At 42.7% G+C, this 13383-nt stretch overlaps 1 protein-coding gene across 2 annotated transcripts in view; it reads left to right on the top strand.

Annotated features, from left to right (window-relative positions):
- LOC116066562 (vacuolar protein sorting-associated protein 13B) overlaps nucleotides 1-13383 on the top strand; it is a 353457-nt gene that overhangs the window by 200464 nt on the left and 139610 nt on the right. For both annotated transcript variants that reach the window (XM_031322688.2, XM_031322689.2), the window contains exon 31: nucleotides 194-305. In XM_031322688.2, coding sequence (XP_031178548.1) covers nucleotides 194-305 — 112 coding nt within the window. The remainder of the gene's footprint in view (nucleotides 1-193; nucleotides 306-13383) is intronic.

The following is a 13383-nucleotide window of genomic DNA, read 5'->3' as shown; positions in this document are numbered from 1 at the left end:
GTATTTAAAAACAGTTAGCGATACATCATACATATTATACCTTTATAAATGTTTACAGTGTATATACAGTATATAGCACTATTGCCGAAGAGGAAATTTCCCTTGAGCACAATAAAGTATGTCTTATCTTTTATGTACATCTGTTCCTCCATATTCAGTGTATTGGATTTTGTGTCTGCATGTGTCCCACTAGATCCCCAGGTGAAAAAAGAGGACACCCTGGTCTTAAAGCTGGGTTCCCTCAGCATGGCTCCTCAGGCTGATAACCCCCTGACCCGCACCGTGCTGCGAAAAGACATCTACCAGTAAGACAAACTCTTCTCACTACAACCTCTCTGCTAAATTGACATTATGTGCAGACAAATCAAACATCTTCCCCATTTCCAAATAACATCCAATAACATTGATAAAAAAAGAGTCTTCAATTATTTGCTGCTATTTTCTCTTCTCTTCTGTTTGCACATAATGTATATTTATCCTCAGTTTCTCCACCTCAAGATGATGTGCAAGATATTTATCACTGAGTCTACCTCACAGTCTTCCTCTTTTACATATTTTAACTTCTGTTAATAATATCATCACTCACAGCTTTACCATGTTTGTCTTTTAAACAAACACCGCTGGTTGTATTAGACCACCACAAAACTTGCTAATTGACCACAGTTCATCAACGGTTCCATTCAAATTTGTCTGACCTCAAATCACACTCCATAAAACCTGTTGTGAGGCAAGTGTTTTTATTCTGTTTGTGTGTGTGTGTGTGTGTGTGTGTGTGTGTGTGTGTCCGGGCTGTGCATGAGTGCACTTTTCCTCATGATGCTTGCTGTCTCATGGAATATTTTTCGGGTACACAGTGAGTGACAGCGCCACATAGTGGTAAGCTGCCCCAGCAAGGACAGAGAGCAGTGAGTGACACCTTGGGGGTCTGCCGGGCCCTCCAGCTGAAACACAAGACTGTTGACACAAGCCCCCTGTGCCATGTGGATCAAAGCAACTAGGCAGGGAAAATCTGGACTTCTGAGGGAAATAGCTCTGCGCAAAACACATTTCCCTGCTATAGGCAGCTAAAAGAATCTGGATTGTGTCATAGCTGCTTCAAAATCGCAGCCCCACAGCTTGTGGTGTGTGTGTGTGTGTGTGTGTGTGTGTGTGTGTGTGTGAGAGAGAGACAGAGAGAGCAGTTGTGTGAATGGGCAGATATAGAGCTGGCAAACACATGTAATGAGGGAGATAAAAGTGGTGCCAAATGCTTTGTGCAGCTGCAAGAGAGATTTGAGCTGACACAAGACTTGAAGTGGAGGGGGAAAAAAAGAAGGTGGACAACAAAAGGAGAGGAGAGGCCACTTTAGGTTTCATTGCTGCCTTCAGTTGGTGGAAGTGTCATATGCTGGGAGATTACATGGAGCAGGGAGGCAGAGGGGGTCTAGGCCTTTGGGCATGCCTGACAATCTGTAACCATCAAGGCAAGATGGAGAGAAATACCACACTCTGTCCAAATTTCTTCCAGAGTACCCACACTATCTCCCACCCAGTCTCTAATTTACTTGTTTGATGTATTGGAGCAAAGATTGTATTGATCAGTAACCATAGCTACTGTTTTGGGGGTACTTTTTTTTTATCCCCACTAGTTCCACACACTGTACTGTGCTAAAATGTTTGCTCAGTGTTTTTGTACAAGTTAGTACAGCTAATGAGTAGTAACTACCCTGTTTCCATGGAAACTGTGCCTAGATTTATTTTTGTTGACATGTTGGCCATGTTGTTATCATGTCAGATGATAAATGATCTTGTGGGCATGGAAAATAATCTGGAGTTTTTCTCAGACTTTCGCCCCAAAAACCAGTTAGACCAGCCATGCAATTTTACCCCATCTTGGCCCGTAATGTTCTGCCTGTTCTGCCTGTGGTAGTGCTTAGTGGCTCTGTGGCTGTGGTGCCCACATCTGCTCATAGACATAGATTGCCTCGCACGACGCTCCACCCTGGCCTGAACACACTCACACACGCTACCATGTTGCTCCGCAGCGCTGTGGAGATAGGTCTGGCAAAGCGAGACTAGCATGTAGCCTTCCACACGCACATAGTCATTCCATACACACATGCACTTACAAACACAATAAGTTGTCTACACTCAGTCATGCAGTCACACCAAAATGTGCAATGAACACCACCACATACTGTACCTATGCACACAGAAAATACACACATACATACTCTGTCACAAACCATAGCAGCAGGCATGGCCATGTGTACAAACACACGCACATTCACTCACCCCCTTAACCTCCACACACAGAAGCCAAGAGTCACCACTTCCCTCTCTGCAGTGAAACCCAGGAATTATGTCCAACCACTCTCTGTGTTCATTCTTCCATTTCTAACCATGCATTATCCTCACCACCTTCCCTGTTCACATCTGCCCTCCAATTTAGGATGATCACACTTCTGAGTCACATGATTGATAACCCTGAGATCAGGGACTTGTTGATATACCATTACCAGGCACTGTTATGTGCTTTATCAGTGCTGAATTTGACTGTGTGTGTGCTCCCCCAAGTCGTATAGACAAAGTCAAAGTGAGAGTCTGTAATCATCCAAACCAATGTGTGTTTACAATCCTTTACAAATTGTGGCTATAGGAAAAAATATGTCTGTGAGTGCCAGTAGCCATTTGCTACAATTCTGTTTAAAGCCCACCACTAATTACATCCGTTATCATAATTGAATGACTGATCTAAGCAGCCATGCTGTTATTGTCTACTGTACATTAAATGATTGCCTCACTATGTCTAAAACCAGGATTTACTGTAATGCCACCTTGTGAGAGAAGACAAGAGTGAAGGCTAAAATAGCGAGCGTATGTAAACATCCTGACAGAGCATGTATTGATACTGTTTAACTGACACTGTTTCTGACACACTTCAAAGCTCCTCAGCTTCCCTTTCAGCCTCAACATTTTTAAGGTACAGTGTGTATTTATCATTTGGAGTAGATAGATTTCTTCAAAGAAGGAAAAATAAACCTGTTTGACTGTAAAGTTGTAGAGCTAAGCTGGTATCCACCACCAGGTTCATTTGGTAACCATTAACACTATTTCATTTGATCTTGTGATGTTAAATGTTTTTCCCCTGAAGGACTAGGTCCCCAGCGGCTTCTTTCACTAAGCAGGAATTATGACACAGAGCTGCAGGCTCCCCCTCTTTCTCCCTCTCCATCTTCAGCTACAAGGCCGCTGTCAATTGACACAGCTGAAATCATTTTCCTGTCTTGAAAAAGTGGGCTTTTTCAAACTACATGAGCGCCGGCCCAGGGAATGTCCAGCATGCATTCAGCCCTGACTTTCTTGTGGTTGGGCCCTCACAGATCTTTTACTCCCCACTCCTATTTTCTCTCATTTTCTCTTATTTCTCCTTTTTCCAATGAGATTCTTTTCACTTATGGGACACTTAATTGAAAGCTTCTTGTATGCTCGGGTGAACGAGGAGTACTCTTTCAAGTACCATGTGGAGATTTAGTGTCCGTTATTTAAAGGCAGAGAGGCGCATGTTAAAATGTCTAGATGTGAGGGTTAAAACATCCCTTGGCCCAATATTGATCTTTTTCAATTGAAGTAACTTTTAATGACATGACATACATATTTATTGAAAAGATTTAACTGACTTTGAAATAACTGATGATGAGCTAATTGCCTTTAACAGTAAGTGATGTTGTGCACAGCCATTGAAAATTACTTTTATGACTTGGTTGTTTTACAAACACTATTATTTTTAGCTAATTTCTTTTTAGAAATAAATTAAATAGTTTTGGTTGCCTTAGTTAATTTGTAGTTAAATATGTTTATATACTTAAATACAAAGGGAATATATAAATACATGAAATATTTGTTATATTTAATGCAGCTAAAGCTCCAAAATCCGTACATATTGAATTATCTAAACAATTAAAAGGATTTTCTTTTTTTACCAAAAGTTTAAATGATAAAAAAATTAACTTGACCTTCTTGCTTGTGTGTATGTCCCTCAACTCTATGTGTGTGTGTGTGTGTGTGTGTGTGTGTGTGTGTGTGTGTGTGTGTCTCTTAAAATATCCTGCACATTTCCCGACATCCCCACACCTAGATGACACAGCTCTAGATTCCGTCACATACTCGGTTACCTCATGGTGAGACTGAGGGAGCATCCTGCTGCCGCAAAATATGTTTTTTTGTTTTGAGTAGTGCACATGCCTGTGTTTCTACGGTAACGGCAGACACGGCTGCTGTGTCAGTGGTGATGCAGAGCCAAGTCAACATGATGTGGCTGTATCAATGGACTATGTCTATTTCACTCCCTCCTCTTGTGTCTTTTTCTCATGCACTTTCCAAAGTTTGTCTGTTTTTCTGGTGTTTATAACCCACTCTAACTCTTAAGCAGTAATATACCCTCATCACCTAACTTATTTTCTTCACATTTTTTGATTGCTGTATCTTCTTAATTTATTCTATCTATTTTTCTTATCAGCAGTGTTTTTCTATATACTCCCTTCTTCTCCTCACTCTTTCTCTGTCCTTCCTTATGTCCACCTTCCTTTCTTCCTTTCTGTCTTCCCTTTTCCTAACTTCCTGGGCAGATTTTGATATTTCATCATGTAAAAATCAGGAGAATTGACACTCCAGGAGAACAGCAGGGAGAGGGGCAGGGAAATCAAAAGGGTTGGCAAGCAGAGAATGCATAGTTGATCATTTATCAGAATCATATTATTTATATCAGATACTGTATGTCTTCAGTATCATTAATAATAGATTATCAGGGTGTTTTCTTGCAAGATTTTCTCGGTCTCAACAAATCAGCACAATTGCTCAACATTGGCGTGAGGAAGCAGGCAGCGTGAGATAGCAGGTAGCGTGAGAAAGCAGGCAGTGTGAGATGGCAAGTAGCGTGAGGAAGCAGGCAGCGTGAGGAAGCAGGTAGCGTGAGGAAGCAGGCAGCGTGAGGAAGCAGGTAGCGTGAGGAAGCAGGCAGCGTGAGGAAGCAGGTAGCGTGAGGAAGCAGGCAGCGTGAGGTAGCAGGCAGCGTGAGATAGCAGGTAGCGTGAGGAAGCAGGCAGCGTGAGATAGCAGGTAGCGTGAGGAAGCAGGCAGCGTGAGGAAGCAGGCAGCGTGAGGAAGCAGGCAGCGTGAGATAGCAGGCAGCGTGAGATAGCAGGTAGCGTGAGGAAGCAGGCAGCGTGAGGAAGCAGGCAGCGTGAGATAGCAGGTAGCGTGAGGAAGCAGGCAGCGTGAGGAAGCAGGCAGCGTGAATAAGCAGGCAGCGTGAGATAGCAGGTAGCGTGAGGAAGCAGGTAGCGTGAGGAAGCAGGCAGCGTGAGATAGCAGGTAGCGTGAGGAAGCAGGCAGCGTGAGGAAGCAGGCAGCGTGAGGAAGCAGGCAGCGTGAGATAGCAGGCAGCGTGAGATAGCAGGTAGCGTGAGGAAGCAGGCAGCGTGAGGAAGCAGGCAGCGTGAGGAAGCAGGCAGCGTGAGGAAGCAGGTAGCGTGAGGAAGCAGGCAGCGTGAGGAAGCAGGCAGCGTGAGATAGCAGGTAGCGTGAGGAAGCAGGCAGCGTGAGATAGCAGGTAGCGTGAGGAAGCAGGCAGCGTGAGATAGCAGGTAGCGTGAGGAAGCAGGCAGCGTGAGATAGCAGGTAGCGTGAGGAAGCAGGCAGCGTGAGATAGCAGGTAGCGTGAGGAAGCAGGCAGCGTGAGATAGCAGGTAGCGTGAGGAAGCAGGCAGCGTGAGATAGCAGGTAGCGTGAGGAAGCAGGCAGCGTGAGGAAGCAGGCAGCGCTTCAGCGGCCCGGTAAAAGATAAACTACTCAAATAACCTGAGCAATCCCGGAAGTGGAATGTCGTCGATATAGACGTAGGCTGCTCCGTGTGTGTGTGTGTGTGTGTGTGTGTGTGTGTGTGTGTGTTTGTGTGTGTGTGTGTGTGTGTGTGTGTTTGTGTGTTTGTGTTTGTGGAAGAGCTCAGCCCGAGGCCTGATTAATACCGGGTTTCGGTACCCATCCCTAAATAAAATGATAATTTTTATTCATCGCGTTTCAGGCTTGTTAATAAACAACGCATACATGGTCAGCACTACTACAGATGAACATTTAATATCTATATTCACATTATAAACACCACCACTTACTAGCCCTGTAACTAAGCATATTGACCATACACGGTCCAGTCATACAGTAGGTTTTGACCTAGTCTTGTTTAATGTCCAATGTTACTGTCTCTTCCTCTTTGTTTTTTAATGTTCATGCCCTCTTGTCCCCTCGTGACCCTTCTCCAATATTGGCATTTTCTTCCTCTCTTTTTGCTCTTGCAGGCACCAGGATCCATTACTTTCCACTCTTTCACACCTTCGGCTGTCACTTTTACCCTCCATGTCTCTTTTTCTATTTTTTTTCTCTCTGTCTCCATGTGTATTTGTTATGTTCCTCCTGTCTTGCTTTTCCTCTCCGTCGCTCTAGTGTTGGTTAGACTGGTCCCCGTCCCAGCAAACTGTGGTCAGTACAGTAAGCCGCTTATTGCTGTTGAATGGCTGCCTGGTTGAGCCCACATATATGTCCTAATAAGTGGTTATGATGGGGATCTCCCCCTCCACAGATAAACACAGCCCACTGAAGCCAGGACCCTGCCTGTTACCAATAAAACTCCCTGGCACTAAGTTGTATGCACCCTTCTCCTCTGGTAACATCCTTGTATTGGGAGTGTATGTGTGGATACAGGGATATACTGGGAGTGAAAATGGAGCTGAGTACCCAGGGCCCTCATGTGAGGAGAGCCCAAATAGATGCTAGAATGTATAGGTGTGAATGCGGGGAGGGGCCCATAGAAAATGCCTTTCTACAGGGCCCAGAATGTTGTGCTACGCCCCTCTACCTGACAGTAAGTGATTGACTTAGTCAGAAGCTTTTGGCAGAGCAGTTGTATTTCTGTTTGACTTCTAAATTGATCCATGTTTTACAATATTCGTTAACAAGATAAAATGGTTTAGCTGGTAACTCTACTGCATTGACTACCTAACTACACCTTGACTAAATAACTGCTTGTTTCACATTATAACATTTTGGGTTCTCAGTTCAGTCTTCCTGACAAACTATTGTACCCATGGCATACTATAAAACCTACAAGTTAATATGAACTAACTATAAGTTAACTATGCAATTTGCAATTGTGGTTAACTGTCACTCTGTAGCTAACATGGTATTTGTGAGAACTGTCATTACACTCTAGATTTCGCAAAATGGCTTTTCATATACAACTTCATTACAATAATATATCCAGATAGATAAATGGAAATAATTTAATCGAACTAAGTGGGCTTGGTTACTATGAACACTCAGCTGTACTAAAAATATTATAATGTATTTTTTTTTAATGTATAGATCAGATCCTGTCTTCTACTGTAATCACCATTTTTAGATTTCACTGTTTGTTCATTCAGTAGTAGCAGATGTAATACTTTTACTGCCTCTATTGAGGCTGTAGGAGTAAAGGCAAAGTGTGGAATAAAGCTGCTTATAGGCCCTCAGCACGTCAGCTCTGTTCAAAGGTGCAGACCTGTCACAGCGTCAGCAGTCACCTCAGTAAATTCACCACCGGTCACTGGGGTTCACATACTGCTGCTGTGCTAGTAGTAGGATTAGGAGACCCTGTGAGTTTTATGCATTCTAATCTCTTGTCCTCACATTGGGGCAAAACACTGAATGATCCTCTCAGGCGTCTATTTGACAGCTGCAGCTCTCCTACTTTCTTTTCTTTTCATTTTTTTATGCTCTCAGCTGGTCTCCCTCTTTCTTGTCTTCCTCCTCATCTTTCTTTTCCTCATAAAACCCAGAGTTCCCAGCAAATGATTCATTAGATGCTTCAGTGCACACTTGCCTCATCACTCACTTTAGTCGGCTGCCAAGTGCCCCATTTCCCCGTTTGTTTACACCAGCAAAAAGTGCGCCGGCTTTGCTTCGCTGACGCAGCGGAGGAGAGAAGCTGCTCAGGCCACACACAGTGACACTCAGGACCTACACTTATATACACTGATTTAGGAGTTGCTTTAAAAACTTCCCTGGCTGCTGAGCAGGTTTAATGATAAACTCCTTTCAGAGGCAGTGGTGGCAATGATCGTAATATCTGTATCACCACATTAAAAAAAGAATGCGTTAGTACGATCTTTTTAAACTTCCGATGCAGAGCAGCCTGAATGATGAGAAGTTTTGTAATAGTAGTGCTGAAAGGAGTTATGTTGTAAAACTTCTCAATTTATCCCTGCTGGTGTAGTACATTGCTACTCAGTCCTTTGAGTATGCAGAGTAGCATTTTAGAACAGTAAAAGTGGTGTCTGTGGGGATTACCCAGCCAGACATGAGCCTTTTAAATCAAAGTTCCCTTTATCTATTTTGGTCTCTACTTTTAGGCTTTAAAAATATAATTCTCAACTCTACACTCTTGCTATTCTAAATTTTATCTTTTGTGAAAATATGCCAGTGTGTCATTATCACAGAACTGTGGACAAAACCAAACCAACTTAGTAAATCTCTTTAATTGCATTGGTGCTTGTTTGGCTAACTAGCTGTTCTGATCTTTTAGTTGCTTCATGTGAGTATATTGACTTAAATATATGTTATTACAGCAATCCCTTTTGATACTACACACTTGTCTTACAGTGAGTATAGTTATATTGTGTTAAATGCAAATGTCCAGTTATCATCATTCAGTAGTAAAAAGCTTTTAGGGCAGAAAAGGGGGAAATGGCACTGAGCCATGAGAGTTTGTTGAACCTGAGCCAGCCAACAGAGAAGTCCTATAGTAGACCCACCCAGCAGTCAAACACATGTGAAGTGGCTAATAGTGCAACATATTTCGTCAACAAGAATGGCTCTGAGGGCTCCTGAGGCCGGGGCTTCATTCCTGCTGGGCTCATTTTGGGCCTGGGAGTCTGAGGAAAGAGACGAGAGATGATTAGAGTTAGACCTGTCTCGGTGAACTGTAAATCATTTAGCTCCATTTGTTTCTCTCCCTTTTCTTTTAAACCTATTTTCTACTCTCTCACTGTGGATGTACACCCATGTTTTCCCTCTCTTCTACAGAGAAAGAAGATAAAATAAGCACAGATTGGAGGGTCAGCCAGAATAAACATTGTTTTTTGTCAGTCCAGCAAATGAAACACCTGGTGCTGGTAAACGCAGAGGACATATTTCACATTGGCTTGACACTCAGGATTAATGCAACATCAAATTGTTTTAAGAATGGGGACAGCTGCTACCCAGAGTGAATCATACGCCCCCTTTTATTAAAGTTTGCCCAAGAATTTATGTTTTGAATCCACCAGGATCGCCTTCGCAGAGCCGACAGATGAGACTGGGAGCGGGCTCGCTGGGGCTCATGTTGAAACAGCCCTCAGACAACGTGTCGTAATGTGAACAGGAAGTTCAGACACTGAATACTGCTGTGGCTTTGAGGTGGAGTATTTCCCTCTTCACCTTTTTTTCTTCCTCTTTTGATGAAGTCATATTTGTCGTTCTTTTCAGTGGGAACCAGTGTGACAGATAGATTTCTCTGTCTCCCAGATGATACAGGGAACATACTGTATCATATGGCATGCAAGCTGATTTCCTGGAAGGCTTGAAAATGCCATTTGCCTCTTCAGCCATGAGAGAAAGAGAGAGAGAGACTTAGTTTGTGTTTGTGGAGCTAATGTCTCCAGAGCAGAACAGAGGAAACCAGATGAACGTTAGTGGATTTGATCTTTAAACTGTGAACCAAAGTACCTAACCGCTGTGTTCAATCAAGTCAACCACTCGGTATGAGGCTATCAGTCTTTTTAAGGGTGTACTCCACGCTGACCGCCAGCCGTCCCTCTTTCTGTCTGACAAGAGGCCCTCGAACAGACTAATAAGTAAAGTTTATATGGATACTGAATAAAATCAGTGATTTATAGCTGTATCTATTTACCTATATATCATATTGTATCTTTATCATCTCTCCTTCTGTCCCTCTAATTCCACTTATCCATCATTGGAGAGATCTTGACCGCAGCTCTACACTTTGTGTTTAGCTAGCAGTGTCTTGTGCTGTATATGAGTAGGGAGCTGTATACAGTGTCTTGTGTGCTGTGTTGTGGTGTCTGCTGACTTCTGTGTACAGCCTGTGGTTCATTCCATAAATAGCTGTGGCCTCTGTGATGTTATTCTCAGGCCCTCTGCTCTGTGAGAAGATTGCACCACAACACTTGTATTTCTCAGCCTGCAGTTAGAGGTTTAGGGGGATTAGGAGGGAGAAAACCCCAGCCTGGGCTCTGCGTTACATTTTTATGGCCATTTTTATGCATATGATTCCGATGTAATGTACAGAGAAGAGGGAGAGAAGGGGGTATTAGGACTCACCACAGGGGAATCAAACAAGTTAACCACAACTTATTTTCCCTCTCTTTTTTTGGCACTATGTGGAGGGGCTATTGGGAAGGCCATGTTGACTAGTTTGTCTTTGGGTCCATTGGTCCAACACTTTGATCCAGCCTGAAATATTTTAATTACTTTTGGATATGCATGATATTTGGTATGGACATCTATGGTTCAAAGAGGGTCAATTCTAGTCATTTAGAGAATACCTCGATGTTTCCTGTGGTGACAGATATTGTAAAAAGTGTTACATGGATCTCCGTTGAATTTACTGTGGATAATCACGGTCCTCAGAGGATGAATCTTAATGATTTTTATGACCTCCTCTGGTCAAATTAATAACATTCTATACAAGAAATCTGAAAATAGGCAAATGCCCTGACATTAACTGACAAAAATCATCTTCCTCAAATGATGAACCCTTTCAATTCATTGAACAGCTCAACATTTCATGTTGCATCACCCATCAATTGACATTTTTATTCAAATATAAGATGAGATCTCTATATGTAATGACTGGATAACCATGGGTGAGTTAACAGGAGCAGCACCTGCAGGGTGAAAAATAACTGCTATGCACGTTGTCATTCTCATCGGAAGATAAACCCTTTTCATTTTGGTAACAGCCATGGCCTTCCTCTGGCCCTGCCCAAGTTTGGTAGTCACACTCATTAACCCTGAGTGTGCGCGCAGTGCAGTTTCCCCTTTCACGTGTTAGTCCTTTTGATGCAAAACCGAAACACGCACAGTATAGATTCCCAACATGAGCTTATTCTTTTTTTTTCCTTTGTCCCCCCCTTTAACATCTGTCTGTGTGCTGCTGTGAAAGCGTCTGCATTTCTTTTTTGATGGCACTCAAGGTGACAGACCTTAATTCAGAGCTTCCCGGAAACCGCTCTTGTGTTTTGGCATACTGCTGTCAGTCAGGTCGGGATGCATGCTGACAGAGGCGAGAGGGATCACCCCTCAGCTGTCCTGCACTCATAAAAGGGCCTGATCCAGGGGTTGACCGCCTGGCTACGGGGCTCATTGATTTTGTGTGTGTGTGTGTGTGTGTGTGTGTGTGTGTGTGTGTGTGGGGGGGGGGTCATCCTGAAGCAGGATACAAAGGGTTCTAAGAATACACCCATACTACCAACATAGGAAGCTCTGTGCTCCAATGCAGCATGCGATACACACATTCTACCCGTGTTACCCTGTCAAAGTCTGGTGTGTGTGTGTGTGTGTGTGTGTGTGTGTGTGTGTGTGTGTGTGTTGTGTGTGCATGAAATTGTAACTGCGTATGTTTTGTGTATGTGTCCATGTGTGTAGTCAAACCCCAGCCTTGTGCATTATTGTGTTTTAGTTCCTTTTCTCCCTGCTCATGACATGTTGATGTTCTGGCATCCTGTGTGGTTGGTTTGAAGCTGTCATTGTACTGACAGGGACACTCTGACTGGCCAGTCACACAGCAGTAGCGGAGGCCAGGTGGACTGTCGGGGGAGTTCAGGAATACCATATTGATAGTCCGTGTGTCTCTACTTTGTCTAGTTTCTTTTCATAGGATTTACACGGAAATAGCTGAACTTGAGCCATGTGTCGATATGCACAGCAAGATCTGAGACAGAGGGAGAAAGATCACATATCACACCAATTCTATCCTCACTTCTCTGGCTTCTTAAATTTTGCATTGATTTTAAAGTACTGGTGGTAACTTTAAGAGCCCTGCATAACTTAACTCTCCAGTATATCACTGACCTCTTCCAACCTTATATGCCAAATCAGGCTCTTAGATCATCTGAGCTAAATGTGCTGGATGTCCCTCACCCACTATAATGATGAGTGATGCTTTTATGAAACAGCTGAAAACATTTTTATTCAGACAGGCTTTTGGTTAGCTCATCTGAATAACAAATAACTTCTGTTCTGATGCAGTTGTATTCTTGTCATCCCTGTGCTGTGTTGCAATGTGTCTTTTTTATTGTTTAATTGTTTTAAATGTTAAGCACTTTGTGATTTGGGACCTGTGAAAGGTGCTATATAAACAAACCTTACTTTTTGGCAACTATTTTTCTCAGACCAGTAAGGCTTTGTGTGTAGTTACAATGTAGTGCTGTTACAGTTGTCAACAGTTCTTTACTTTGAATAGTTACATCAGTTCAACATCATAAATATGGTAGTGTGTTTTTGTATTGTAATTTTCTTTTTCAGAAGAATGTGCTACCTAGATGTTGAGTTTCTGTATATATACAACTCTAACTTTGTTATCATATCCTGTGTGTATTTCCGGAGGAATGTGCCCATATATTTGTGTGTGTGTGGTCAGTAGTTTCCTGCCAAGCAGCAGTTATCAGTAGGCTACTCAGTAGAACATCAGACCAAAGCAGAGGCAATTGGAGAATTGAGTAAAAGTACGAAAGAGGAAAAAAAAAAAAAAAAAAAAAAAGAAGTCAACCTCAAGAAAGAAGGAATGTGCAGATGCTTTCAAATGTCCATGTGTGAAGCCACAAGCTCTTCTGTGGCTCTGGGAAGCCAATGTGAAACCAGTGGCGTAATTGCCTAATGCTTGTGTAATAAGAGGCACATTACAACCCCAGGAGGCCCAACCAGGCTTGAAATAACCACAGGCTGGCACTAAAGTAGGCTCAGAACTGTCTTCCTCCTCCTGGTCTTTACAAGTTGTTTTTACTCAATCCTGCTAAATATCAAATAGCTTACAGTAGTTAATGTACAGTATATTATGAACTCTAATATTTTGTTATTAGTCCCTCTACATCCATATGTTCGGTCTTGTTCCGCCACGTTTGTACCTTCTTGCTTAACACACAAATATTCTTTCTAAATAAACAAATGCGTGGAACTTGGATATACTCTCCTGTATGTTTGCGGTCTTGAGGCAGTCACTTCTTAACAATCCATATTAATGCATCTGTAGTAGTAGTAGTAGTAGTAGTAGTAGTAGGAGTAGTAGTAGTAGTTTAATGCGTTTGTACTGTAACA

Source organism: Sander lucioperca, chromosome 10 (assembly GCF_008315115.2).
Source record: "Sander lucioperca isolate FBNREF2018 chromosome 10, SLUC_FBN_1.2, whole genome shotgun sequence".
NCBI lineage: Eukaryota > Metazoa > Chordata > Actinopteri > Perciformes > Percidae > Sander > Sander lucioperca.
The sequence above is the reverse complement of the archived record's forward strand: the minus strand, read 5'-3'. Positions and strand labels throughout refer to the sequence as shown.